The 26,840-nt window shown below is 41.3% G+C and overlaps 4 protein-coding genes, 1 long non-coding RNA gene and 1 pseudogene across 12 annotated transcripts; 3 read left to right on the plus strand and 3 right to left on the minus strand.

Annotated features, from left to right (window-relative positions):
• Window positions 1-238: 238 nt before the first annotated feature.
• LOC110538336 (polymerase delta-interacting protein 3) lies at window positions 239-5,837 on the plus strand. Of its 4 annotated transcripts, none has more exons than XM_021625087.3 (10): window positions 239-394; window positions 1,167-1,273; window positions 1,686-2,098; window positions 2,426-2,488; window positions 2,648-2,722; window positions 2,918-3,145; window positions 4,080-4,157; window positions 4,299-4,428; window positions 4,579-4,645; window positions 4,824-5,837. In XM_021625087.3, the coding sequence occupies exons 1-10, from the start codon at window positions 327-329 to the stop codon at window positions 5,029-5,031; spliced, it is 1,437 nt and encodes a 478-aa protein (XP_021480762.1). In that variant the 5' UTR covers window positions 239-326; the 3' UTR covers window positions 5,032-5,837. The 4 variants fall into 4 exon arrangements, with proteins under 4 accessions (XP_021480762.1, XP_021480763.1, XP_021480764.1 ...); XM_021625088.3 differs by having other exon boundaries at window positions 2,429-2,488; XM_021625089.3 differs by having other exon boundaries at window positions 266-708.
• Window positions 478-1,940, minus strand: LOC149979390 (uncharacterized). Its single transcript, XR_016485298.1, has 2 exons — window positions 1,129-1,940; window positions 478-888 (listed from the first exon to the last, which is right to left on the minus strand). It is a non-coding gene; the product is annotated as an uncharacterized LOC149979390 (long non-coding RNA).
• On the plus strand, window positions 5,775-7,643 carry LOC110538965 (ribosomal RNA-processing protein 7 homolog A-like; annotated as a pseudogene).
• Window positions 7,644-7,937: 294 nt separating this feature from the next.
• On the minus strand, window positions 7,938-14,644 carry LOC110538333 (zona pellucida sperm-binding protein 4). Of its 5 annotated transcripts, none has more exons than XM_090193512.1 (13): window positions 14,589-14,633; window positions 12,378-12,489; window positions 12,164-12,281; window positions 11,945-12,065; window positions 11,696-11,830; window positions 11,376-11,548; window positions 11,151-11,230; window positions 10,886-11,013; window positions 10,556-10,739; window positions 10,298-10,442; window positions 9,154-9,223; window positions 8,929-9,060; window positions 7,938-8,128 (listed from the first exon to the last, which is right to left on the minus strand). In XM_090193512.1, the coding sequence occupies exons 4-13, from the start codon at window positions 11,973-11,975 to the stop codon at window positions 7,959-7,961; spliced, it is 1,248 nt and encodes a 415-aa protein (XP_090049638.1). In that variant the 5' UTR covers window positions 11,976-12,065; window positions 12,164-12,281; window positions 12,378-12,489; window positions 14,589-14,633; the 3' UTR covers window positions 7,938-7,958. The 5 variants fall into 5 exon arrangements, with proteins under 5 accessions (XP_090049638.1, XP_090049637.1, XP_021480756.2 ...); XM_090193511.1 differs by having other exon boundaries at window positions 12,164-12,285; XM_021625081.3 differs by lacking the exon at window positions 14,589-14,633 and having other exon boundaries at window positions 12,164-12,285; window positions 12,378-12,657.
• On the plus strand, window positions 13,911-20,023 carry LOC110538334 (WW domain-binding protein 2). Its single transcript, XM_021625085.3, has 8 exons — window positions 13,911-14,346; window positions 15,158-15,266; window positions 16,643-16,781; window positions 17,178-17,270; window positions 17,513-17,698; window positions 17,970-18,053; window positions 18,510-18,586; window positions 18,700-20,023. The coding sequence occupies exons 1-8, from the start codon at window positions 14,288-14,290 to the stop codon at window positions 18,772-18,774; spliced, it is 822 nt and encodes a 273-aa protein (XP_021480760.3). The 5' UTR covers window positions 13,911-14,287; the 3' UTR covers window positions 18,775-20,023.
• LOC110538335 (heme-binding protein 1) lies at window positions 18,938-26,818 on the minus strand. Its single transcript, XM_021625086.3, has 4 exons — window positions 26,142-26,818; window positions 21,906-22,044; window positions 21,168-21,348; window positions 18,938-21,028 (listed from the first exon to the last, which is right to left on the minus strand). The coding sequence occupies exons 1-4, from the start codon at window positions 26,217-26,219 to the stop codon at window positions 20,851-20,853; spliced, it is 576 nt and encodes a 191-aa protein (XP_021480761.2). The 5' UTR covers window positions 26,220-26,818; the 3' UTR covers window positions 18,938-20,850.
• Between the last annotated feature and the right edge of the window lie 22 nt (window positions 26,819-26,840).

Here is a 26,840-nt window from a genome sequence, read left to right on the forward strand (position 1 = left end):
TTGACACTTCACATAACCTAATAGGCCTTTAAAACAAAAAAATATGAATTTCTCTTAAAATAATACACTCTGGTTTTTAGATCTTACAAATGTAAGACTTAAATAGATCTGTATTGGTATTTCCAACAATATATATATATATACACACACACATATGTATGTGTGTGTGTGTATACAATTTAAATATATCAACAATGTAGTTTTTCAAGGAGCTCTCGAATAAATATTTTATTGAGTTCGCCATTTTTGATCCAACTTGCCTTCCATAGTCTCTTCTCGTTTTTCTCCGTCCAGTTACGATCATTCACGCGCTTGAGTCAAAGAAGATGGAAGATATTTCTTTGGACGAAGTGATACGTCGACGCGGTTTCAACAACAAAGAAACAGTTAAAATGTATTAATTTAGCAATTTATGAGTTTGAATGCAATTTATGAACGGTATGCCTTGAGTTGTATCATTCAACGTAATGAAAAAAATCCTTTTCCAGGAAGCCTAGGCTATTTCAATTCCTCAGCGGTCCTGTTCAAGGCCTGTACTCGCCGTTGGATTAGCTACAATCATGTAGCTACTATATCGTTTCACTGCAGACACTGATTTCCCTAATATCAACGAGCCAAATACGCACAGCTAGCTATTTATCAGGGCTCCGTTTAACTAGTTAGCTAACAAGGTAAAAAAAATAATGTTTTTATCAGCATTTGATGACGGTAAGTTAGCTATCGACCAAAAAATAACCTAATAAGGTTAACAGGTCGCTGGAATGTACGTTAGGTAGTTACATATAAACTAACAATGGTTACACACGCGAAAACGTATAGCTAGCTAGTTAGTATACCTATAGATATAGATATGGTACAGAGCGCGAGGCAGTCTTGTAGAACTTCTACCTAGAGCCATATGTAGTCAACTAATTGTAGCCTAGTCCTCCATGATCTAATATTCACATTTTGGAAAACACAAGGAGCGCATATCAGAACAGCTAACGTTATACTATTTGATTTTGTATTTCGCTTTGAGTATACCTAGAGAGCCATACTGAATGTACTGAATGTACGGCAAAATCAAATAAATATAGCTGGTATTATACGCGCTAAATGTGGATATTAGATCATGTAGGATTAGGCTACAACTAGTTGACTACCAATGTCGACCTCTTGTCTTTCAGGCCTATGTTCGGCAGGGGTGCAGGAGGGGTCGGGAGGACCTTTGATGCTCGACAGAAAATTGGGATGACGGATGTCAGACAGAGACTTGGTGGAGGAGGGGGAACCGGTAACCAAAAACCAGACCTGGATACATTTTCAGTAGTATCAAATATTCAACCGAATTACTTTGTTGGAACTCAAACAATTATTTAATTCTGAACAGCTTTTGGAGCATTGCTCAAGGTAATGGGTGAAATAATACATTTTGCCAGAGTTGAAGCAGGTATTCTTTGTGAGGACCTGCCTGTTGCCCTGTTGAAAAATGCTTATTGAGACTCAAGACATCTATGTATATGCCTGATCTGGATGTCTCTTACCTAAGCCCCATTACAAAATAATCTGTTTCAAACTACACATTTTGCTGTTGGACTACATTAAGTTCTGTTAAGCATTCTTAAGGTGTGTTAGCTGGGGCAGATCAGACATTGGAATTGGTTCTTGCCTTCTGCTCACTCATGTTCTTCTCTCGCTTCCTCCAGCTTTTCAAGGGAAGGATGCCAGAGAGAAACTTGGCCAGAAAGATGCCCGCTTTCGAATCCGTGGAGGAGCAGGTGGGGTCCAGGATGCCCGACAGATGATCAACTCAAGGAAAGGAGGACAGAATACATTTAATGTTACCCCACAGAGTTTACAGCAGATACCAGCAGCACAGCTACAGACACATGTGCAGCAGATACAGATACACACTACCAATGACATTGCCAGTGCAAATGCCAGGCAGTTTACCCCCAACCTACAAGGAATGAACATTAGAGCTGGGGTTACACCACAGCTGGGGGGTGCACCTAAGAGGATGATGGATGCCCGTGATAGGCTGAGCCTCAAGAGGAGCATTGGAGCTCCACCAAGCCAAGGAATGGCGGCACCCATGAAGATCACCAAAACCATCCAGGTAAGTGATCAGGCTGACAGTTGGCTCCAAAGGGACAGTAACCACAGGTCCAGGATCTTCTCTAATATTATCCAGGCTTAGCTACTAGACAGAATTGGCCCACTTGTCACTCAAGATGTGCACGGATAAGAGAAAATGCAAATTCTTGCATAGTTTATAGTGGTAAAGCATAGCCTCACTCCAAACATAGTTGATAGCTAAAGTTAATTGGAAATTAGTTTAAAATTCAACTCGGCTTATTTTCTATTTAGTTATTGGTAGCATGCTTTTAGAGTCAAATATATTAATTTACCTTATGAATAATGATTTTATTTAACTTTTTTTTAGCAGCAAAGGCCGGTAGGGATGTCAAGTGGGATCCATATGAACATGCCAAGCAGGGGTTCCCAGGTAAGGGGACTTTTTTTGAAAAGATAAAAATCAGAAGGTTAGATTGCAGAATTGATTCAAATTTGCTTTAGAGTATATCAACTGAATTTGGTTGATTTCTCCTGGTCATGCGCCACTGCAATGCAAATGTGAGTGAGTAACTTACCATCTCTCGCTCAGTCTTTCTCAGGTGATGATGACATCCCTAGCAAACAGATGAAGACCACTACTGGCAACCATATGCTACAGTCACGGGTGCGAGGACTATGCTAGATTTTCTTAACTTTTCTCTTTCTGTTGCTTTACCCTAAATTATCTGTAATTCTTTATTATTCAATGTAACTCAAATATCCCTTTAATATTGCCACACTGGCTGTATTGGTGTCTCACTCTCAAAACTTTCCATTCATTAATTGAAAAGTTTCAATGCTTCCTCTCTTTCTTCAACAGCCTGGCACCCTGGGCTGCCCTTTCACTATGTCAGCCCCCATCACTAAAGTAGTCAAAAACGATGCGTACACCGCTCCTCGTCCCCCAGTGCCTGTGGCACCCACAAGGCCCAACCCTAGTGTAGGGGCCTCCCGCTCCTCTGCTCTCGCCTTACAGCCCATCTCCAGGACCCTCAGGCAGGCAGGGCCCACAGCGGAGACCAGCTCCCAGCCTCCTCCACCCCCACAGGTCAGTATCCACATGTCCATTCACCCAGCTATTTGAGCACTGGATTACATAAGGTCATCTCTATAGGAATGTGTTGGTAGGGATGCTAGCAGATAACCAATAGACTTCCAGTTATTGTGCTAATGCTAGTTATCATTGGCTCGCAAAACTACCTCTAACTTCATACTGGACAGAGACATCCAAATGGTATCCACAAGTTCATCTGACTCTGGGGAAGTAGATAAATGGCCTCCTTGTCAGAAGTATCTCTCTAACCCAGCAGTGGGCAATTCCATTCCTCGGGGTCCTGGTTGGTGTCACAGTTTTGCCCTAGCTAACACACCTGACTCCAATAATCACCTAATCATGATCTTCAGTTTAGAATGCAGTTTGATTAATCAGTTGTTTGTTACGGATGGAGAAAAGGTGTGACACCGAGGACTGGATTTGCCCACCCCTGCTCTTAACAAGCGGTAAAATTAGTTCCAAACAGTACAATTTTGCTAGGACTGTCTGTGAGTGGTCTGAGTGAGGAGGGGAAAACTGAAAACTAGCTGTTATTGGCAGAGGGGTTTGGAACTCTTTGTCTATTGACTAATATACCGCAAAGTGAGGTCGCCAGGCAGGCCAAAACTCCATCCCACCTCAACAGGCTGAAATTTCAAGTAGTCTTTTCAAACGGCTCCTACACTAAAAAGGCTTTATAATTTTCACAGTATTATTCCAACTTAGTTGTAATAGTTTGGAAATGTATATAAACCACAGGAAAGTCACATTTTGGACTGCACTGGGCCTTTATCATCACTAGTTGGCAGCATAGCAATCCTCTGGATCAGTATTCATCTATCGTCAACGAGAAAGAAGTAGGTTGAACGTAACGCCTACCATTGGCTTGTTGTGTTGGTGTGAGCTGTATATGTATTTGATTGTAAAGTGTTTTGGTGCACCCCTTCAGCCTACCTTCAGTCCTCTGGAGGGGACTAAGATAACAGTGAATAATCTGCACCCCCGTGTCACTGAAGAGGACATAGTGGTAAGTGCCTAATGCTGTTCAGTTCTCTGCTGTTTTAGATTCTCTAGCTGTGTGTAAATTGCAGACCTGCTTACGATGCAGCCATGACTCATTTATCACATTCAACTGACCTTTTTCCTGTGTTCTTGTGACGGTCCACAGGAGCTGTTCTGTGTGTGCGGTGCCTTGAAGCGAGCGAGGCTGGTGAAGGTGGGGATTGCTGAAGTGGTGTTTGTGAGGAAGGAGGACGCTGTGAGCGCCTATAGGAAATACAACAACCGCTGTCTGGATGGTAAGGGCCTTCAGCAAGGGCAACATTTATTTCAAGGTTGATTGATTTTTTTGGGCACCAGCCTCTGGTAATGAGGCAGGTGATGATGAATAGTTATCTGAAAAGGCATTGGTTTTACTTTCTTAAATCTTTATTTATTCTCTTCCCAAGGCCAGCCAATGAAGTGCAATCTTCACATACAGGGGAATGTCATCACTTCAGACCAGCCCATTCTTTTGTAAGTCTCTGTCATATTCATATTTCTCACTGCCCCCTTGGTTGCATTGCATGCAAATCAAACTTTCCAGTATTAAATTGTAGTCCACAATGTGCATGATTTCTTCCTTTCCAATTGCAATGCACGTTGTCTTTCAACATCACATAAAATCTTACATGGACCTCATTTTCTCTCACAGGAGGCTCAGTGACACTCCAGGCAGTGGAAGGAAAGAAGGCCTGCCCCTCTCTTTGTCTCGCCCCGGGGGTCGTCCAGCCTCCTCTCAGCCCACACCTGAGGTGGATCCCCAGACCATCCTCAAGGCCCTGTTCAAATCTACTGTCCAGACCCCCTCTACCACAGAGTCTCCTGGTTCACAGTGCACAGCCTTCCGCATTAAGATATAACTTTCTAGTACATCCACACAACAAATAATACATCCACCCTCCTGTTTGACAGAGACATCTATTGACATGATCAAATAGCATGATACTGTATTTGTATAACTTTGACAGATCATTGGCAGGTTGTAACATCTAAAATTAACACACTGATGCCGTCGTCCAGATTTTTAGGAAAGAAAAACATTTGTAGCCGTGGCATACTACATAGATGCATGTCTCATAACAGACCAATGTGAGGCAGTCTGATTTGTTCATTTATTGTTTTAATCAAACTTGGTGGGGGGATAAACTGGACAGTTGTGGGTATTTTTTGTATCACATGGTTCACTTTTACAACTGTTCAAATAGTTCACATTGAACACCCCTCTTGGAATCATGAGATGTTTTGTGCTGGTTGGAGTTCCCCCCCCCCCAACCCCCAACCAACCAATGGTCTCGCTATGACCTGATGCACAAACTCATGAAGATACTTGTACTGTGAACTACAGGCAGCAGTGGTTCTTGTACTGGACATAATATTAATTTTGATTTCAGAATGACTTGTACACATGCTCGTATTTCGTTGTGGTATTTGGTTTGCTGTTCTCCTTTTTGTGGCATTCAGGTTCTATGCTTATTTGTGGCTGTTATTTTACTTTTTATTGCTTTTTGTGCAGCTTAGAGAAGTCATGCTAATTTGCTCAATTTATGTTCAAATTGTCTGTAAATGGCTTTTTACAACTGCCTTTTATGTCAGTCATGAAGATATGGTAGTGAGGTCAGATCTATGTACAAGTTAATTACTGCCAATAAATATGTTGCTTTATAAAGATGTGTTCACATTTGTGTGTGTGTATATAAAATCATTGGTTCATATCCTTATTTTGCAATAGAATGTTGATCATTTTGCATTTGTGTCTTTAGGTCTGTCTGCTAGACTGGGGTTCACAAAACCTTTTGGGGCTGGAGATCCCTTTTGTGATAGCAAATTCAGCAGGGACCCCCTTATAAACAGATTACAACACGAGTGCAATATTTTTTTTTAAATGGCCTACAAGGTGTGTGCATTGCTGTTTTAAAGCTTTAATTTGGGAATATAATTGAGTTTAAACATTTATAAATGGTGGCATACTGTGAATACCAATATCCCTGAGCCTCCCTAGGCCCATATTGCCCAGGGTTAAGGACATAAATTGTAGATAAATTCTAGTACATACGTTAAATGTATTCCACAGATCCCTTGGCCAACCGTCGTATAATCTGTTAGTAAAGAAGATAGCGACGTCCAGGTCGAAACATGCCAACCAGACTTATGTTATTCCAGGAGGTTTTACGGGTAACCATTGCTAAAATAACACACGTAAACGGAAAATGTGTTAACAAATATTTTGAGGTTAGTTAGTTCGCTCATGATCTCATTGTTTCAACCACGCTAGCTAACTCCACAATTTATGTTGAACACTGAACTTAAGCTTGCTTCAAGACCAAACTTTGTAAACACATGAGTCTTGAGGTTGTTGGCGCCTGATGGTGTTTAAAGATTAAAATAGGTCAACTTGATGTCGATATTAATTTGGACTGCATTCCCTAAGACTATATCATGTAGCTTAAGCAAAGATTGTCTACTATGTTTTACTCTCAGGCTAAAGCCATTAGTAACCTCTGCGTCTCCCTGGAGTTGTAGACAATGTATTAGGACCTGCCTAGACAGATGTCTGTTTTGACTTAACCACTCTTCTCAGTGCTTTCTCTACAGTTCAGTACTGACATTGTTGCCCAGCACAAAATATGTGTAAAAGAGCACCAAGTGTGAGCAGAGAAAACCACACAAAGACCCCTCGACAGAACACTGTTTGTCCTTAACATTCCTCCATATTGCTCTGAGGTACGTTTGGTAATTGACAGTCTTTACAACAATCAGTGTGCATGTTATTGTTGTACTATTAGCAAGTCTACAGAAAAATTAAATGTTTGTGCTACAGCTGTCTGTGGCTAAATAAGGTATAAAAGTACTAATATCTTTCTGCTGTCTTTCAGGGTGTCATAAAGGAGCTCTTCTCTCAGTTTGGTCCTGTTCAGTCTGTGGAGCTGAGGGAGAAGCCAGGGTCCTTTGAGCACTCAGGACCCAAGCTGGCCAAGTATTTCACACCAGCACAAAAACAGGTATGTCCTGAATCCGGACAACGAAGCTCTGTGTTTAGATCAGATTGATTATTGAAGTGCTTATGGACACCCTTTCAGTAATGAGCCTTTTCTGTTTCCATTCCCCACAGAGGTTCAGAGTGGGTTACATCGTGTTTCAGAAGGTCATTAGTATTACAGCAGTGAAGTCCCATCCCCATGATGTCCCATTGGTTGTTTCCACAGAGCAGCGACCTGTGTGGACAGGTCTACAGAGTGAGTGAGCTTTAAAGTCCTCTTCTAGATGGTCTTTCTTTTCTAAATGTTGGCAGAATGTATTAAATTGGAAAGACATTTCACCCAGATTTAATACCATATTTAACATGCCTTTCACTTCTCGCTTTGTTTCTTTGTCTTTAGAATGGATTCATCAGTACAAGCAGTCATTTGCTCAGCCAGACAAACTACAGGAGGCAGTTGACACCTTCATGCAGGATTACGATACGAGAAAATAACAGTTTGTCACTGATACAGTCATTTATGGAGTCTACAAGTTTGATTGGTATTCGATTGAAAAGTTGTGAATCAATACCTTAGGATCACTTCAGGTTTTCCAACACCCTTATATTCTGCTATTTCTGGGGCTGTAGGATAGGAGGCTTTAATATCTGATATTTACTTTTCAGGTGCAGCGCTATGCACTCAGTTTACGTGACCTTTACCAAAGTGTCAAATGCAAACTGGATGCATTGGAATGGACATGGCCAGTGAAGGTATTTAAAGGTAGTTGAAATAAATACCAATTGTAATTAAGTGTTCATATAGGTGCTTTATTGGGCTTGTTCAACCTGTAGGCCAGTCTCATTGTTTCTGGTTTCCATTTCCACATCATTTTCTTTCACTTCTGCCACTTGACAACTCATCGACCATGAAGACAACAGGAGGAAGAACAGGATGGAGGTACAGATGACAATGACAGAGTACATTGACACCTGAAATGCTGAGGGCCAGCAAGAGAAAATGTTAGTGTCAGTTTCATTCATACAGTAGCTGTGGGGTAAGTTGAGACACCCTTGTTTCTAAAAAACCATACCCAAAATGTGTCATTTGACCAAATATTTAGGAAGATGTCATTTCATGGAGTCTGAAGGAAGAAACCACATGGAAAGAGGTAATCAAGTTAGGTCCAAAAAAGTCAAATGAATTTGAGTTAGATGTTTCAATCTAAACCAAAATGGATCATTTTAAAGATTGTTATTTCTATACATCAGTTGAAGTCTAAGCTTCCATGTGGTCCTAAACCTAGCATGAAAGTGCATCCTTGTAGCTGTGTGGGTTGGGTTAATATAGAAAAAATGTTTGCCTTGGAGTAAGTTGAGCCAACGGCAAGTGAGCAAATTTAAGAGTTCTTCCCAGGCATAATGCAAGGCATTATTGTTGGTATATGTTAAGTGTAAAAAAAAAAAGTGTTTGTTAGGTGTTAAGCCTGTGTTTAAATATGCTTAAATTGATTAAGACTAAATCAATTGTGATTGTGTTTGGGGAAAAATAGACATGATTTTAAAAAGATGGTGATAATATTTAATTCAGTACAAAAATGTGTAGGTAGCTTGACCCTGAGTAGTTGAGTCATGTTTTAAAAACGCTTAAATTAATTGGATTATTTCCTGGGATACACATCCTGAAATAAGTAGATATGTTAGAAAGAATACATTTCCCTTGACATAGTGATGTTGACTATAAAAAATATATTAAAAAGGCTAAACTTACCCCACTCTCCCCTATTTGGAATGTGCTTACCTATATTCAGATGATCACTATGATTCTGTTCCTGTCCAGAACCGTTCTGACCCAACAGCACAGGACCAAATGAGACTAACTGGGAGACTCGATCTGACCCAGACTCCCTCCTCTCCCTCTCACCATCAGGTGCTGGATGGAGGAGGATAAGACAGCATGACTATTGGATGAAATAACCCAATTCAGTGTTGGGGTGAATGTAAAACATAGGGACCTGAAACTCACAGGTGATGGAGCAGTGTTGTTCACACTCTTCCTCCTCTGTGCAGATCTCCACCCAGCAGTAAAAGTACACCTGAAAGACAAGATTCAGTAATCAGTGTTTTTCCCCAACCCTGGTCCTCCAGTACCCCAACAGAACATATTTACGTTGTAGTCCTGGACAAACACACCTCATTCAACTCATTGAGGGCTTGATGATTAGTTGAATCAGGTGTGCTTGTCAGGACTACAATGAAAATGTGTACTGTTGGGTCATCGATGACCAGGGTTGGGAAACACTGCAGCAGATGGAGGACCAAGAGATCTTTGACAATTTATACTGAACAAAAATGTAAACATAACATGCAACAATTTCAACAATTTTACTGAATTACAGTTCATATAAGGAAATCAGTCAATTGAAATAAATAAATTAGGCCCTAATCTATGGATTTCATATGATTGGGCAGGGGCGCAGCCATGGGTGGAACTGGAAGGACATAGGTCCAACCACTTGGGAGCCAGTCCCAGCCATTCAGAAATAATTTTTCCCCGCAGAAGAGCTTTATTACAGACAGAAATACTAAATTTCATCAGCTGTCCGGGTGGCTGGTCTCAGACAATCCCGCAGGTGAAGAAGCTGGATGTGGAGGTCCTGGGCTGGCGTAGTTACACGTGGTCTGTGGTTGTGTGAGTGGTTGGACATACTGCCAAATTCGCTAAAACAACGGAGCTTATGGTGGAAAAATTACAAATTAAATTCTCTGGCAACAACTGTGGTGGACCTTCCTGCAGTCAGAATGTCAATTGCACGCCCTCTCAAAACCGGAGACATCTGTGACATTGTGTTGTGACAAAACTGCACATTTTAAAGTGGCCTTTTGTTGTCCCCAGAACAAGGTGCACCTGTGTAATGATCATGCCGGTTAATCAGTTTCTTGAAATGCCACACCTTTGGATTATCTTGGCAAAGGAGAAATGCTCACTAACAGGGGATGTAAACAAATTTATGCACAACATTGAGAAATATGCTTTTTGTGTATATGGAAGAGTTCTGGGATATTTTATTTCAGCTCATGAAACATGGGACCAACACTTTACATGTTTTGTTTATATTTTTGTTCAGTATATATTAGCAAAATGTTCAAATAACTAGGATAGACCTTACCTCCTCCACACTGGGAATGCCCGTCTCAGGGTCGAAGAAGGAAAATGTCTTGACATCAAACCTCCTGACCTGGGAGTGAGAATTTGTCTTCCCCCGACTGTCCACTGGGACGGAACTCCTCATGCTGTCTAGAGGGTTAGGACAGCTGTCAGGGAGAAGGAAGGGGGCGAGACTACTAAACCAACATTGACAGTCTTCATATTCACTGTGATTAATCTTGAGTCAGTATAGGAAAACTTTTGTCTCCCTCCCTCTCACCCATCATAGAGTAGTGTCCATACGGAGTGTCTGGAGGCAGGGTAGGCAAAGCAGTCACGCACACGCAGGGAGAGACTGGGGTCAGGGGAGGGTGGAGTGATTGACACCTCCACATACACAGGCTTACGCAGATAGAGGGTCAGGGGCAGCTGGTCCTCAGGGAGGAAAGAGGTAAAGGACTCATCTGGAAAAAAGAAAAGGGCCAGGATGATGGAGGTCTACCAGTGTAACAGTGTGTGAAGTGACAACTCTTGATGCCATATACTTGCAGTGATTGGACATGGCATCCCTTGCTTGGTCTGTGGAAACCATATTGTTTTACTACAGTACCTGTGGCTATTCTCATCTGCACTCGGACAGTCCCCAGTGCAGTCACAGGTGGAGGGTTAGTTGGGTTTAAGGACCACAGATCAGTGTGGAGGAGAGCTGACCCCTCATATTGACACTGGACCTGCAGACTACAAACTAAGTCTCATTCAAAACATTTACTCCATAGTAGTTTCAAGCAATTAGGTTCTGTCTAAAGCCATGATATGGTAAAGTAGTCCACATTGTAGTGCACTGTCCACAGGCAGGAAGAGAAATAAGCAGCTACCTGAAGGGAGAATGTTTGCCTGTAATCTTTGGATGCAGTTCCTCAACCTCTACCTCATAGCTTACAACATCCCCATTCACCTGTAAATATAAGAGGTATTTTTGCATACCTAAGAGTATTCAACATTACAAGACAAATCAGCATTATACTACTACCAGAGGTATTCAGGACAGAAATATACTACTGTAGAATAGGGCAGAAGGCAAACTAGACCTACTGACTCACCATCATCTTTGTGCCACACTCCCTCACCCCAATTTTAAAGACAGCTGTATCTGCAGAGGTAGCTACAGGAGAGCACTGTGGCTGACCTTTGATGGCAAGGTTGTTGGGGTTGAGTGGGGGGTCAGTGTCTGTCGCCTTCACAGAGAACACAAAATGGCCATCCAGAGAACAGGCTGAGAGCAAGAGGAGGAGACAGAAACATTTAATCTCTGAAATCACTATGCGCCAATCTCACCAAGACAGTCACTATCCCTCTGCTGATACTTTCTTTCAGAAGCATGTTCTCCATTGTACAAAATACACACAAAGCGAATTATTACTGTTCATTCTGTAATAGCAAGTTGAGTCATGATCATCATAGCAGCATCCCAGTTTGAGACAGCCATCATTGGAGACATCCTGGGGCCCACAGTCCACACGCAAAGCTCTATGGATGCTGCATTTTCCTGATCGTGCTGAAGGAAAGTAAATTGGAAGAATGACTTTTACAGAGGTGGTACTAAATGGTACTGTAATCACTATGTGGGATAAATCTAAAATTCACTCCCTATGAAATTATATAAACTCACAGGTGCGACCGATGATGGGTTTCTGGGCCATCTTCTTGAGTAGGGGGCAGCTAATATTGACCCTGTACCATTGATCCCCTGCATCCAGCTGGACTCTCAAAGATACAACCACTGTGTCACCCTAAAGATAAAACAAAGTGGTTTGATATGGCAATCAGTAGGTTTACACACAGACCAAGACCTCTCAATGCAATGAACATCAAAAATACATGACCATACCTCAACCTGTGTATAGCAACTGTCATATCGACTCTGGAAAGAAAGAGTACCATTCTTCTCTCCCCTTCTCACTCCACAATGTTCTTTGGCTTTTGGCACAGGCACACTGACTCCAGACCTGTCTGGGGAAAATTAGATCAACCAGCATACCATACATTCTAATTTAACAAACAAATCTGCAGATATAGAGGGCTAAAATATAATGGCTATTTACCTTTTACACGCAAGTTGTGAAGAACCGCTTGACCGAAAACTGCGCGTATTCGTCGGACGGTGCAGGTAACTCGAGGCAGGGCATCTTGTGCTCTAGTTTGAGCGGTTTTCTGCTGCACAAGAGGTGAAAGGCATCGGTAATATGGCGCAAAGAATGCAAATATTACACAAATCATAAGTAGCATCGTTAGGCTACAGGTTATGCTGTGTTTAAATTAGTTGAATGATTCAGAATTTATCAATATAATTGTGATAAATGTAATATTTTGCGCGGTATTTGTGTAGTGAAGAAACGTGTCTTGTAAGACCAGTAATTAGAGTGATGAGACAGGACATTGCGTCAGGCTTTGTTAGCCTACCGGTGATTAAGTCAATTATCACAGTCTGACTGTACGTTGGCCTGCTGTATGTGATACATCCGTGACTGAATGAATGATAACATTTTATTTTATGAATACATTTGATGTATTATTAAGGGATCCTTCCAACTTTTACCCAATTGTTTTCTTTAATAGCCTACTGTGGGGAAAAGTTTGGCTATATTGTGGACTTTCATTATAATTCTATGTTGAGTCCAAAGGAAAATGAGGACATATCACCCTTGATTAAAAGGTCAAAGTAAAGTGAAGGTAGTGTATGGCACATTTGCACTGTGCATGCAATACTACTCAATTAATTTTCACCTCAGGGTCAGTAAATGCAATTATTACATAACAACCTCAATCCCTTCTTTTCTCTCACAGTCACCATGCTCATTTCTCAGTCCCCATGGCAATGCTTGTACCGATTGCTTGTACCCACCCATTCTATGTTATGAGGCTTTTTAACATGAGCACTTATATTCATTGATGATGTGCTGCTTTTAATGTCAGTGTGTCCTTTGTTGTGTTTTATTGTGTATTTATTGGTGGTGTTATGTATTGGCTGGTTCAATCAAATGTGCCCTTTTGGGGATTAATAAAGAACTATCTTATCGTATTACATAGCCAGGCCCATCTTTTTGCTACATATTGGAAGCCACAAAATGAAATAGAACGTTGTATCTTTATGCTGTAAACACTGTGTTCAGTAGGCCTACTGTCACTGTGGCCATGCATGGTATTGTCCCCCATGTAATGCAGACACAGAACAGGATAAAAATAGCTATATAGGACAACATTTGGAAGTCTACTTTTTGCATGTAGCAATTTGAGGAAGATCATAGAGCAAGATTACTTGTAAATTCATGTGATCTACATAATTGCAGCTAAATTAAAAGTTGTCCCACTGAGACAAGACAGGCCTCATGTCAGTTAAAAGTGGAATGGACATGATATACACATAGTTAAACTAAGTGATGAGAAAATATATTCACATTTAGGTTTTTTTCCTGTATTCCATCCTTTTTTTGGACCATACATAAGTCATGACTCATGAGTCATAAACTGATTACACAATTGGCCTACTAACTTTTCCATTACATGTGTTGGTTGTACAAGCAGAATTATATAATCCAATTTGGAATATATAGCCACCCTTTAGATGTTCTAGTATTGGACTACGACTGAGGCAAATTCGAAGCACATTCTATAAAAACATGACATAATGGATGTTTAAACAATAATCAATCATATATGAAAAGCATTTACTCTCCTTAGGCCTACTCAGCTCTCTTCACAACCACAATGCTGTATTATTTCATCCAAACCAATCTCAAATATCCCACCTAACCTCAACACACTAGAATTATATGACAAGCTCAATTCAAAGGCTTGTTGACAATATGGGAAACAATGTTGGCAAACGGAACATTGCAGTCACAGCACATGAAACAGCTGATCCTGTGACGTAACACTTTGAGGTTTTTGGGGCATTCCTCTCATTTCCAGTGTGTAGCTGTACCTGACGAAGAGTACATTAGACTATCTGAACATGGCTTTAAATCGAAATCATTCTCAAAACGGAGGAGTTTTGATAAACAACGGCGAGAGGTTAGTGAATCATTAATCGCCACGAAGCTCACTTTCTAAAGGTAGCTTAGTTAGCTAACTCGCAAGTTAACGTTAGCTGTTATGGTAATGTTAGCTAGCTAGCAAGATAGCTTCCGTACCTAGTGTTAATTAAATCTAGCCAATGTCAGTTAGCTACTTGGGTTGCTTTTTTTTATTTAGTCAGCAAGCGCTATTTTGTAGCGATAACGTCGTTAGCTAGTTTAATAATTTTAGCTAGCTACCAGTCAGCAACGTCGTTGTTGTTGGCCTTGCTGGCAGGAAAAGCTACCTAAGTACTAAGTCAGTCAGTCATCATTACGCATTTGAAACGTATTAAAGCTAACGTTAGCTAGATACATTTTCTTACTTTAGTCAAACTAGGTGTAAGAGTAAGCTAGCTAAATAAGTTTGTTTTCCAGGGAGGTAGACACAGTTAAGTCAACAGAGAGTGAGCCCGCCAGCCCCAACTCCAACCTGAGTCTAAAGTAAACGTTGTGACAGAGTTTTAGGAAGTTGATAAAGTAACAGGAACTTAGGAAATATACGAATAAAGAACTTTTCTTAATAGTTCGATTTGGCACATTCTGTAAGTGTCAGATTTACCCAACCAACCAACCAGTATGTGAAATGCCAATAGTAGGCCTATGTTAAATTATATAGACCATACAGAATCCCACTATGTCCCTTGACACTCGGTTCTGCTAGGATTCTACGACAGTATTTGTCCTATGGAGGACCTGTCATACATACCATACCTATTGATCAGTAAATTCACTACACATGCCTAAACTGAACATGTATCCTCCACTAGTGTGTTGAGGGAATGCAAGAATGTGGAGCTGTCCTTCAGTGATGTCACCAGCAAGACAGACCTGCTGAGGGGGACCAAGAAAGGGACTGTTTACCTCACTCCATACAGGGTATGTTTACTGGTCCCGTGTGCCTGTTGGAAGACAATCCTTTTTCTTCTATGAGGTTTAATAGCGTTTGGCATCCAATAAATGTTGCATTGCCCGTCACCTACTAGACTGGAGTATAACTCCCTTATACTTAGCTTTAAAAAATCTATACAAAAAAAATCTACAAATACCCTACCATCTAACCCTGCACTCACTAAAAAACAAATACATCTCTGCAGCTGCCACCACAACCTCAATGTTCTATGACTTACGTTCCATCCCTGCAGTACAGTTGATAACCATTGCTATAAATGCTAAAAATCCAATCTTACTGAAACATATCCTTCTGTACTGGTACAGTTCTACTACTCAAGCCACTCCTCTCAGGATCCCTCCCCCTTGATCCATCTTCCTCTACTTTCTTCAGTGCCTCAGCATATGACAACTTCTGCACTACTCTAACCCTGGAAACCTCAACCTGCCTCTACGGGACATTTCTGATCTCCAGCCTCGTGGTCACCCCTACAATTAACACATACCACTACTTTCACCAATGCTACACATTCCTTTGTCTCATGCCCTTCTGCACACTTCTCACACCTAGGAACCTCCCTCCTATACACTGCTGCCCATAAGCTTGACACCTGTAACAATGTAATGTATTTGGCACAAAAGTTTTTACGGGCAAACTTATATATCCTAACATCACTTTGTTGGGAAAAGACTCAACATCAAAACTCAAAAAGGGGGCTTCCCGAGTGGTGCGGTCTACGGCACTGCATCGCAGTGCTAGAGGCATCTCTACAGACCCGGGTTCAATCCCAGGCTGTGTCGCAGCCGGCTATGATCCGGAGACCCATGAGGCGGCGCACAATTGGCCTAGCGTCATCCGGGTTAGGGAAGGGTTTGGCCGGCCGGAATGTCCTTGTCCCATTGCGCTCTAGAGACTCCTTGTGGCGGGCTGGGCGCCTAGAGCTGACTCCGGGCGCCTGCAAGCTGACTCCGGGCGCCTGCAAGCTGACTCCGGGCGCCTGCAAGCTGACTCCGGGCGCCTGCAAGCTGACTCCGGTCGCCAGCTGGATGGTGTTTCCTCCGACACATTGGTTCGGCTGGCTTCCGGGTTAAGTGAGCAGTGTGTCAAGAAGTAGCGGCTTGGCAGCATCGTGTTTCAGAGGACGCATGGCTCTCGACCTTCGCCTCTCCTGAGTCCGTAGGGTAGTTGCAGCGATGGGACAAGACTTTGACTACCAATTGGATATCGAGAAAAGGGGGTAAAAAATTAACTACAAATAAAAACTCACAAAGACATACGACTCTACTGTTTCACCACTCACGCCATCCTGTCTGCAGTATCACAAACTGGAAGACTACCATTGCTCTGTTTGTCCTCGTTTCAGTTGGTGTTTGTGTCCAGTAATGCCAAGGACAGCCTGGGGTCTGTGATGTTCCCGTACTACCTGATGAAGGGCTGCAGCATTGAGCAGCCAGTCTTCGCCGCCAATTACATCAGGGGCACAGTGTCTGCTGAAGCTGGGGGTAGGCAGCAGTTTGTTGTCCTCCTGTAGCATTCAACACCATCATGAGGAAATAACTGTAGAGCATGCAAAGTGTTTATTGCCTCCAGTCCCAGGTGTGGCCTGATGTGTCCTAGGAATACATGTAGAAGTGAATCAATGACGCAAGTGTGATTTGCCAAGGCCAGATATTTTCCAAGGCTGACATCAGTCTGTAAACCACAATCTCATTTTACTTACAATGTTTATGTGTCAAAGGTTTTAGCAGCAGTAGTAGTTTTTAGCAGCAGCAGTAGAAATTGAAGTGTGACATCTCCTCCAAAGCACTGATTATAATTCAATATCAGACGTGTAATTTAATGCAAAGACAAGTACACAGTGCTCATCAATGTTTTGACTCTACTTTCTTTGGTTTCAGGAGGCTGGGAAGGCCAGGCTAGCTTCAAGATGTCTTTTTCCAGTGGGGGAGCCATCGAGTTAGGTCAGCACCTCTTCAAACTGGCAACAAATGGTAAGTAATTTCATGACTGCCATGTTTGTCAGTACAGAGCCTATTTGTCATTCAACATACAGTATCTGCTGTACTCAGTTTATATTGTACAATTTAAATAATTCATTTAACATGTACATCACTAAAGAATTTCCTGATAATGCAGTCAAAGTTTGTTATATTTGTTAGGCTACATATTTGTTATACATGTTACTCTTTTAGTCCAGTCTGTATTTTAAGATTAACCCTCAACTTTGTTTTAGCATCTCGTGCCCCTCCTGCTCAAAACGGAGGTGCCTCCTTTGGCTATCCCTCTCCTGGAGTGATGAATGGCTACGGCCCACCACCTGTTCCTCAGAACTACCCGTATGAATCCCCACCCCAGCAGAATGGTTTCTACCAGCCTCCCCCAGGCAACATGGGCTATCCCTACCCTATGGCAGCCGCAGGTTTAAAGAACTTTATCATCGCTATAAAACTGTTTGTATGTTATGCAGGTTTGGGTCATAATAATTGAGAATCAAATGCTGTGATGCTAGCAGATTGAAGTTTACATTAGAGATTGCCTAGCACTTAAATACGGAAATATTTTGGATAATGCCTCCATTGTTATGAGTGTATGAATTTTATTGATTGGTATCAATATTTATAACTACTTCAAGTAAAGATGTGTCCCAGAGGCTGTTATGAGTATTTTGGGTATTCTCTCTTGTGTTGCAGGAATGTACCCATCTGCCCCTGCCTACATGGCCCCACCTCCCCCCTATCCTGGGCCCCCTCAAAACTGGGCTGCTCCCCCTGCAGGTTTGTCTCCCTGTCTCTCTCTGTATGTCTGCATCGCTGCATCTGTCTGATGCCATCAGTCTGCCTCAATATGAAGCACATGACGCATGGCACTAAGAAAGGAGTGCTGATGTCGTAACCGGTACACATCATATTAAAAGGGAGAAACAAACAAAATACCTCTCACCCCTAGTCTCCCTTACCCCATGAAACAACCCAGTTGGCCTGAACTCAGACCGCCTCATTTACATATCAGTTGTGTGTTTATTTGTGGGTTTTGGAGAATTGAAATAGAGTTGGAAGTGTGCATCATTCAGTCCGGAAGATGTCTTGTCACGAGTATCCTGCTGCAATAGACTGTGCTAAGTGTGCTCCATTGTCTCTCCTACTCTACAGTTGTAGTAGCATGTGCCTCTGTATCAGTTACTATACATGTGCATTATTCTCCCCTCATTTTTCTCTCTCCCTGATCCTCAGGTAATGCCAAGGCAGCAGAGGCAGCAAGCAGCGCCTATTTCAACCCCAACAACCCCCACAATGTCTACATGCCCATGGTAAGGGACCTGTTATTCTCTCCATGTCCAGTCAGTGCATGCACTTTATGCTGTGTTTTATATTTTTTGTTCAGCGTTTTGAAGATATTCTATCACTGTTTATTCCCACATAGGAACAGCCTCCTCCCTATGCACCTTCTGCCCCTCCTGCTCCTTACCCAGGCTATCCAGAGAAGAAGAACAACTAAAGCTCAATAACCATCATCCCCTAATAAATGCAACAGCAAATTATTAATCGGATCATAATTATTAGACTGGAAAGGCAAGTATAAAGTACAACATTGACAAAAAGGCAATATTATTTTCTGGCAATTCACACAAGTAATTTTGAGGCACAACAATGTTGGGACATTTTCAAATGATGAATGTTTCCTTTTAATCATGAGTAAAGCTTTATTTCACCCCCTCCCACTCAGTTTATTTTGTCAATTGCCAAGTAAATGGTTATTCACGTAACGGATAAGTATTCAATCTTTTCAGTTATCATGGTCGGCTCTCTCTCCCTCAGTCTGTTAGAATGTGGAACTGTCCTGTACTTGGGAAAGGGTTTCTAACTGCCCTGTTGAGGTACATGTGAGGGGCAGTATGGGGAATGTATAGGCATTAAATATTTACAGCATTTTTTAAATCCAGAGGTTTATTACCAAAATACATTTTATAACAATTTTCGATTAAAATGATGATGCATATTAACAAAACGACAATTTCTATTCCTACTAGTATTGTAAAGTATTTTTACATTCACGTTCACAGTAAGTGTTTCCATTGTGTTGGTGCGTGGTTTAAGTTTGTTCCAGAGAGCCTTGAATGAAAGCTGAAGTTCCCAGTGCTCTCAATTTACACCATACCTTTCTGGATTATTTCTGGCTTTTTATTGAAGGAAGTGCATGTTGTTTGAATATGGCAATTGGATGGAGTACTGACATGTACCGCTATGTATGTGAGATTATTGGTAATGTGCAATGTTCCTAGATCTCACAAATAACTTGTTGAGCCTAGAGATGATAACTGGTCACATGAATAACCCATGCCCTAGTCGAACCCTGTATATTGTATCGATGAATGCAAAGCCCGGCTGAAACCAAAACCCTACTCTGTGCAATTACACAAGTGTGGGGTTACTAGGCCATGTATTTATTTAGCCGCTAGCCCGCTACACAGTGCTTTCTTGCAGTTGTGATGAATTAACCTGTGAAAACCACTAATTTATTCCTGTTTAAACTGGGTTATAGTGACTAACAGACCATAATAATTGCTATTTTAGTGCATAGTGAGGACATGTTGTACTAGTTTTAGGTTATAGGTTTGGTTGGTTTTAAGTATCTGCTTAAATTAATCAAATGTCTGAAATATCTTGTTTGTAAACCATACTCCTTATTTTGAGTTCTTCATATTGATTCAAAATCTAATAATAAATAAATGTTTATGTAAAACCTATCCAAAACAGTGGTGTGCCAGTACTTTAAGCATTCTTTTGTATTGAACTAAAAAAAAGAAAACGTCAGTTTTGCACAAAAAAATCGTATTAGTAATATCTTGAATAAATATGATATGAAACGCTATCAAATCCTGATGATATCGTCACTCCATATTTTCACAGAAAATCACACACCATACAGAGGTATTTCAAAATACAGTTTCAAGAATCATAATAACATTACAATTCAAAGACTCCAAATACAAGCACACCAAAACATTCACTACACACAACTGCTGTGTTAAAGTTTTCATGTCATCACAGACGGATTAGACATCTCAAATGATAACACTTAAGGAATGACTAACACATTTCCCCTTCATACCCTCCCCACCAACTAATTCATACTCAGGAAAACATTTGACTATCACTACTCTATGGCTCAATTCCTAGTTTATTTCCAATCCCCTGGGTGTACAAAATAAGAACTTAATGATGTACCACCTATAACACAGCGGTACATTGTGGTTAGTGGCTCCTACCCCAGGCCACTTAATATCCAGTTACTGATAATGGTACCATACTATTGCACTACTTTGGACCAGTAACTATGTAGCCCGCTGCCCATCCCTCCCCTTTATGACCTTTCAATAGTCTAATACACTTCTTTGCATCACCTCTCCTTCATTTGCACTGATCTGAAAACAAATCCCCTGTTGTTTGTTGTCATATTATTTTCACATATCCAATTTTTTGGGGATGAAGATCAAGATGTGGAGTGATCAGTGAAGATGAAGGAGAGGAAGTGACTATAGTTTATTATTAAGAGTCGGTCTTAATGCTTCCCTTATGGCTCCTCCTGTAGGAACCACACCTCGTTGCGTCGGCCGTAGGGTTTCATTGGCGGGTCGTAGGTGCAGCAGAAGTACTGTTTCCGCTGAAATGGGGCAGTCTCACCAAGAGTTTTGGTTAGGCGAGAGGCCTCTGCACGGTACTCAGTCTCCCCTGCGAAGCCTCCAAACTGCCTGTGAAAAGAAAGGGTAGGTGGATAGGAAAGGAGAGAGAAAGAGGATATGTGATCAAATAATTTATGATTATTAAATACATTTTGTGTCGTAAAGAATTAAAGAACAAAGTGAGGTGAAGACTGCATGGAGACCCCACAGTGAGTAGACAGTCATGCCGGGTCGATCCTCGATTCTGATGGCACTGTCGATGGGTACAGGGGGACTGACTTGGTAGTTGGTGGGAATCCTGAGGCTAACCACCAGACGGCGTGACATCACACCGTCGTCCCTGGGATATACTGTGATGATAACCGGTGCTGTCATCCCCATTGCCTCCCCTTGGAAAACAAAGATACAGAGGACAGATAGAGGGGATAGCAGACAACTTATTGCAACAGTCTGTGCATCGAGTTCATTGCATCCTCTTAGGCCCAGTTTCAAACTGACCTCTAGCATCAAACAGAGTAGACACTTCTTCAGTCACCCTTGAAGATCTGAAAGTACTGAATAGGTGCCAGTAACATGGTAATAACACTATCGAACCCTCTGGTAGACTAGAAAAAGTTTTCACCATATTCCTTGCTTACATCAATTGCAATACTTTCAGATATGCACATTACATCGGTGGCTCAATTCAATCCGTAGTGCTTAAGACCTGCGCTACAGAGGTTAGTTCTAAATTTAAAGGCAATGTTTCCGCATTCATGGTAAACGCTGCATATGTCGGCTCAATCGGAAATTCCCTTCAAATTTCAATCATGCTATAGGGCTGAACATCAGCAATATGGATTGAGTTGAGCCCCTAGATCTTTCTGAGCTTAGGGCTCATTAAAGATGTGTCCACATATGAAGTCCACTGACTGACAGGACAGGCCCTGCTCTCTGATTGTCTCACCTTGGTCGTTGCTTCCCCCAATGTACATGAGCAGCTTCCTCACTAGCTCCCCAGTCACCTGGTCAAAGGTCCGCCCCTCTGAGCTCACTGAGGCATACTTTGCACCATCGTACCGCCGCACCTCATAGCTGACCCCCTCCTGGGAAAGAGAGCGGGAGGCCAAATGTGATTCACCAATGACACACATGTTGACAAACTGTTCAGAGGGAAGGAAGCCACACACTACTTGGGGGTTAGAGGGGGGTGGGGCTGGGGGTGCTGTGATTGGCGATATGCAATGGGCAGAATCTGTGTTCACTGATGCCGGTGAAACACTTGGAGTGGAAACGAACAGAGGACAGCCAAATGCCCCCAGAAAAGGATCTAAATAAAAAATATTACGTTGATTTGATTCCAGTTCTTTCCTGCTCTGCTCTCAGGGTCCCGCAGTGTTTAATGAAGCCTAAAGAGAATAATGGGACAGAGATGCCTGTTCTTACATAAGACCAAACCATATAGGCGCCAGACACACACACACACACACACACACACACACACACACACACACACACACACACACACACACACACACACACACACACACACGGCAGAGTGGGGTTAATGCGGTGTGTACACACACTCACTGACTTGCTGCCTGTTCTTATACATGTTATGATGTACTTGTCCTAAGAGGAAGGCTTATGCTGAGAAATATCAACCATTAAATAACAGAGGAACATTACGTTTCACAATAATCACTCATTCCATAACCAGCCTTGAGTAAATCTGTTCCACTGAAAGGGACCTCAATGAAGGCCACATTTTTTAAACGCCAAATGTTTTATTCAGATCCATTCCACTAAGTTATCCCTTGTTTTAAATCACTCACTCATCTGCTTTGTGTTTTGTTTCCTTGTCACGACACTAACGAGTATCGCGATACTGATATCGTCTTGGCCCTAGCAACCATATTGATATGGGATTCATTGTATTGATTGATACAGGGATTGAACTGTGTTGCTGAATAGCTAAAAGGTTTATTTTAGCAGAATTGTCTAGACACTAATAATTGACTCCAGCTGGTCTAATTGGGATGTCAAGAACTCGTTCATAGTGCTTCTGACTGGTGTTTGGTGTTGATATTGATGAAGGCGTTGTGGCTGCAACCCATCCTTGAGACTGTGGAATAAATGTAAATGTAAGCTCATAGGAAATAACTACAGTAGATGGATGGGGTGACAGTAATGCCATATCTTTAACACGTTTTCTCACTTTACTGCAATTATGCTATGATGTGTCACTGGTGTCAACTGACCCATTCCCATTGTGTTGTTCCACAATTTTTGTTATTTTGGCTCTGTACTCCAGAACTTTGGATTTGAAATGATACACTGACTCTGAGGTTAAAGTGCAGATTGTCCGTTTGAGGGTATTTTCATCCATGTTGGGTGAACCATTTAGATACAGCCCTTTTTGTACATAGTCCCCCTATATTAGGGGACCAAAATAATTGGGACAAATTCACTTATATGTGTATTAAAGCATTCAAAAGTTAAGTACTTGCAATGACTACAAAAATTTGTTGGATGCATTTGCTGTTTGTTTTGGTTGTGTTTTAGATTATTTTGTGCCCAATAGAAATTAATGGTAAATAATGTACAGTATTGTGTCATTTTGGAGGCACTTTTATTGTAAACAAGGATAGAATATGTTTCTACATTAATTAATTTGGGCTCCCGAGTGGCGCAGCTGTCTAAGGCACTGCATCTCAGTGCTAGAGGCGTCACTATAGACCCTGGTTTGATTCCAGGCTGTATCACAACCGGCCGTGATTGGGAGTCCTATATGGCGGTGCACAATTGGCCCAGTGTTGTCCTGGTTAGGGTTTGGCCGATGTAGGCCATCATTGTAAATAAGAATTTGTTCTTAACTGACTATCCTAGGTTAAATACAGGTTACATTTTGTTTTTATTATGTGGATGCTACCACGATTACAGATAATCCTGAATGAAATGTGAATAATGATGAGCGAGAAAATGTAGAAGTGTTTAGAAACATTCTATTCTTATTTACAATAAAAGTATCCAAAAGTGCTGGAGTACAGAGCCAAAATAACAACAAAATTCACTGTCCCAATACTTTGAAGCCCATGGTACATGTCACTGTGACCAACATTAACAATACATGTAGGTGACATGTTCCAACAGCAATAATTGAACACTTTGTTCCTGAGTTCAGTCTAAAGGTGCAATTAGCATGTGTGCTTAGCTGGAATCCTGCAACATTCGTATATAATTACTCTGTGTCTCAGCTGGGTAGACGTGGGCCATAATTATTGTGGATGTGCTAATATTAGCAATTCATTTCATATTCAACCCGCTCTCTTTCTTTTTCTAACTTTTAAACAAATGGTTTTAATTGGTTTGAATGTCACCACACAATGTCATGGGAAGTTTGTAAACCTCTCACACAGAGAAGTTTACATTTCAGCCTTACATGACAACTATGGCCTCTATAACCATTCAGTTGGCTTGGAGTATGAGCCTGTCTTGTGTATCAAGAAATAGACAATGTGCTGTCATTATATAATAAGCATATTGTGCTGTCAACTCTTCCATCTAATCAAATGTCTTGTCATTACTAAACAATGCATGGTGCCAAGTAAGATCATTTCAGAGAAATTAAAACATTGCATAATATCAATACAGTGAAGAAAAAAACATGAAAATAAAATGAATAGTACCTTTTTAGTAAAAAGCTAAGGGAGAAATGTAACCACTCTCAAATTCATTGACAGAGAAAGGACACAAGGACTGACCATCCATGATGACACAATTATAGTTTTACCATGTTTTGAGGCTATACAGTGTTTGTTTACATTTATGTTGTTTACAAACATTGGGGTGATGGGGTACGACAGTTGAACTAAGCTCATGAGGCATTTATGTTACATTCTTCAAGAATCAATGGGTACATTACATGAATTGATAAGTCCAAAAATGTATGTAACTACTAAGGATTCTAACGTTAAAGCCATCTCCATCCATTTGTAAGCCCTGAAATATGACAGGACCCACCAAGATGTGTGTGTGTCTGAGCATGTGCAGACAGTTCATCTGCATTCAATGTCAGTTTTAATTAAGAGTGTATGATGTCAGACTCAAATTCCTCTGATCGTGTGTTCGTGTGAGATTTCAGTGTGATCATTTAGGCTCTAGTGAAGTTCACAGATTTAGCACTGACTGATTTCAAAACTGCCAACAGCTTGTCTATTGCCTATTTAATGGCCACTCGTGCCTATTGATACAAAGACTCTCTTTTTCCTATTCCTCTTACAGCCTTTTTGGTCGTCTGGTTGCATGTTATAGATTGAAGTAGTTCCAGATTCATGGTCAGTCTCTTTGTCAGGCCAATGTCTGTAGATGTGTTTGTCAGTGTCACTTGATTCCACGCTCTCTGTCAATTGATCTAGCAGTCGTCTTTGCCTCCATCTGTCTGGCTTTGTCTCGTCTCAAATGTAGTATTTAATGAAGAACTCTGGCAGGGTGCACAAGTAAATCATATGGAAGCTCACACATTACTAGTTTCACCAAACCCTTTCCCAACCAACCTCAAATTATCTGTCAGTCCCTCTCAGAGAACACAACCTTGCTTTTAATGACCTCAGTATTATTTATTTTTATTTAACCTTTATTTAACTAGGCAAGTCAGTTAAGAACAGATTCTTATATTATGTCAAACTCTTAAGGAGGTATGGTCAGTGTAGCAGTGCACACAGTGGTGCCACTACTGAGGTCATAGGGAACACACACACACACAGATCTGCCCCCACCTTCTACTGCGAGCTCACAGGTGCCAGGAGGTAAGGTGTAATTAACAATGGTTGGTTTCAAAAGGTCAAACACTTTAAAGGGATTGGCATTACAGAATCCTTAAAATGCATAACACATAAGCCTACTGATAATCAAAATATACTTTTCTTGACATCATGGTAGACTGGGGCCAATAGGCTAGTTTCACTACAACCAAAGTGAGTAACAAATTAAAAATGTCTTATAATAAAACAATATTTGCGAGATACTGAAGAGATCCGTCTGAAGAGATCTGAAGAGATCCGTCTGTCCATCCACCAGTTGTTTTATGCACCAAACAAGACGGAGGTGTACAGTGGCGCGCGCGATCAAGTGATGCAATACAATGCTTGACTGACAGACACACACACTAAAGTTCAAACTGACAGGTCAAGGTGTATCCTACCTTGATCTCGCTGCTGAGCAATTTGTAGTCCGTTTCTTCGGTGTTCCCGAAAATTGTATTCTTTATCATTCCAAACATCGCGCTCTGGCCAGGTCACCACTCTGCTGCGCGCGTTGTCCCTTTATGCTATGTTATCGCCTGTGTTATTGTAGCTTTTGCTTCCTTTGAAATAACTTGTTCTTATTTCATAATCTAGCCTGCCTTCTTATTTTTGTCCTCCTTTTAAAATCACATAAGGAGATTCACTTAAAATATGCTGTACACTCCTTTCCTTGATCCTCGGACCTTATTGGACAAATCAAATCAGAACATATCTATTCACGTGTTTATCTGATGTTGTTACCTAGTAGTACAACTAGGTTGAAATAGTGAATCTTGCTCCTAGCTCACTAGACGAGTTGACGATTTACAGCCACTGAGCCACACGAATATAAACAACTGTCTCCGCCCTCCCTTCCCCGCCTCCACGCTTGGTTTTTCACAATTTCCACTTAATAGCTAGCCTACTTTTAATTGACATAATAAATATTCCCATCGATTATCATGCACATTATTGCAGGCAGTAACATGATCTAGTTTATTTAATTTGTATTTAGATCTCCACTGCGTAAGGTTATACTGGCATTAAACATACACTGAATACTTAATACCGCGGTGTAGCAGCGGTGCAGCCTACTGTATGCAGTAATACAGAATCCT

This window comes from Oncorhynchus mykiss, chromosome 12 (assembly GCF_057628025.1).
Source record: "Oncorhynchus mykiss isolate SJ-2025 chromosome 12, ASM5762802v1, whole genome shotgun sequence".
Taxonomy (NCBI): domain Eukaryota; kingdom Metazoa; phylum Chordata; class Actinopteri; order Salmoniformes; family Salmonidae; genus Oncorhynchus; species Oncorhynchus mykiss.

What these genes read in the sequence shown, in the direction of transcription:
- LOC110538335 (XM_021625086.3), bottom strand. Translation starts at nt 26,219, where the DNA reads ATGTTTGGAATGATAAAGAATACAATTTTCGGGAACACCGAAGAAACG. An exon ending in TGCTCAGCAGCGAGATCAAG is followed by an intron (nt 22,045 to 26,141) that starts GTAGGATACACC and finishes TCTCTTTCCCAG; the next exon opens with GAGGGGGTCAGCTATGAGGT. An exon ending in TGGGGGAAGCAACGACCAAG is followed by an intron (nt 21,349 to 21,905) that starts GTGAGACAATCA and finishes TTGTTTTCCAAG; the next exon opens with GGGAGGCAATGGGGATGACA.
- LOC110538336 (XM_021625087.3), top strand. Translation starts at nt 327, where the DNA reads ATGGAAGATATTTCTTTGGACGAAGTGATACGTCGACGCGGTTTCAAC. An exon ending in TGCCAAGCAGGGGTTCCCAG is followed by an intron (nt 2,489 to 2,647) that starts GTAAGGGGACTT and finishes TCTCTCGCTCAG; the next exon opens with TCTTTCTCAGGTGATGATGA. An exon ending in TCACTGAAGAGGACATAGTG is followed by an intron (nt 4,158 to 4,298) that starts GTAAGTGCCTAA and finishes GACGGTCCACAG; the next exon opens with GAGCTGTTCTGTGTGTGCGG.
- LOC110538333 (XM_021625081.3), bottom strand. Translation starts at nt 12,561, where the DNA reads ATGCTACTTATGATTTGTGTAATATTTGCATTCTTTGCGCCATATTAC. An exon ending in TTGCTATTACAGAATGAACA is followed by an intron (nt 11,549 to 11,695) that starts GTAATAATTCGC and finishes TCTTGCTCTCAG; the next exon opens with CCTGTTCTCTGGATGGCCAT. An exon ending in TGGACACTACTCTATGATGG is followed by an intron (nt 10,443 to 10,555) that starts GTGAGAGGGAGG and finishes TCTCCCTGACAG; the next exon opens with CTGTCCTAACCCTCTAGACA.
- LOC110538334 (XM_021625085.3), top strand. Translation starts at nt 14,288, where the DNA reads ATGGCTTTAAATCGAAATCATTCTCAAAACGGAGGAGTTTTGATAAAC. An exon ending in TTTACCTCACTCCATACAGG is followed by an intron (nt 15,267 to 16,642) that starts GTATGTTTACTG and finishes TCCTCGTTTCAG; the next exon opens with TTGGTGTTTGTGTCCAGTAA. An exon ending in ACAATGTCTACATGCCCATG is followed by an intron (nt 18,587 to 18,699) that starts GTAAGGGACCTG and finishes ATTCCCACATAG; the next exon opens with GAACAGCCTCCTCCCTATGC.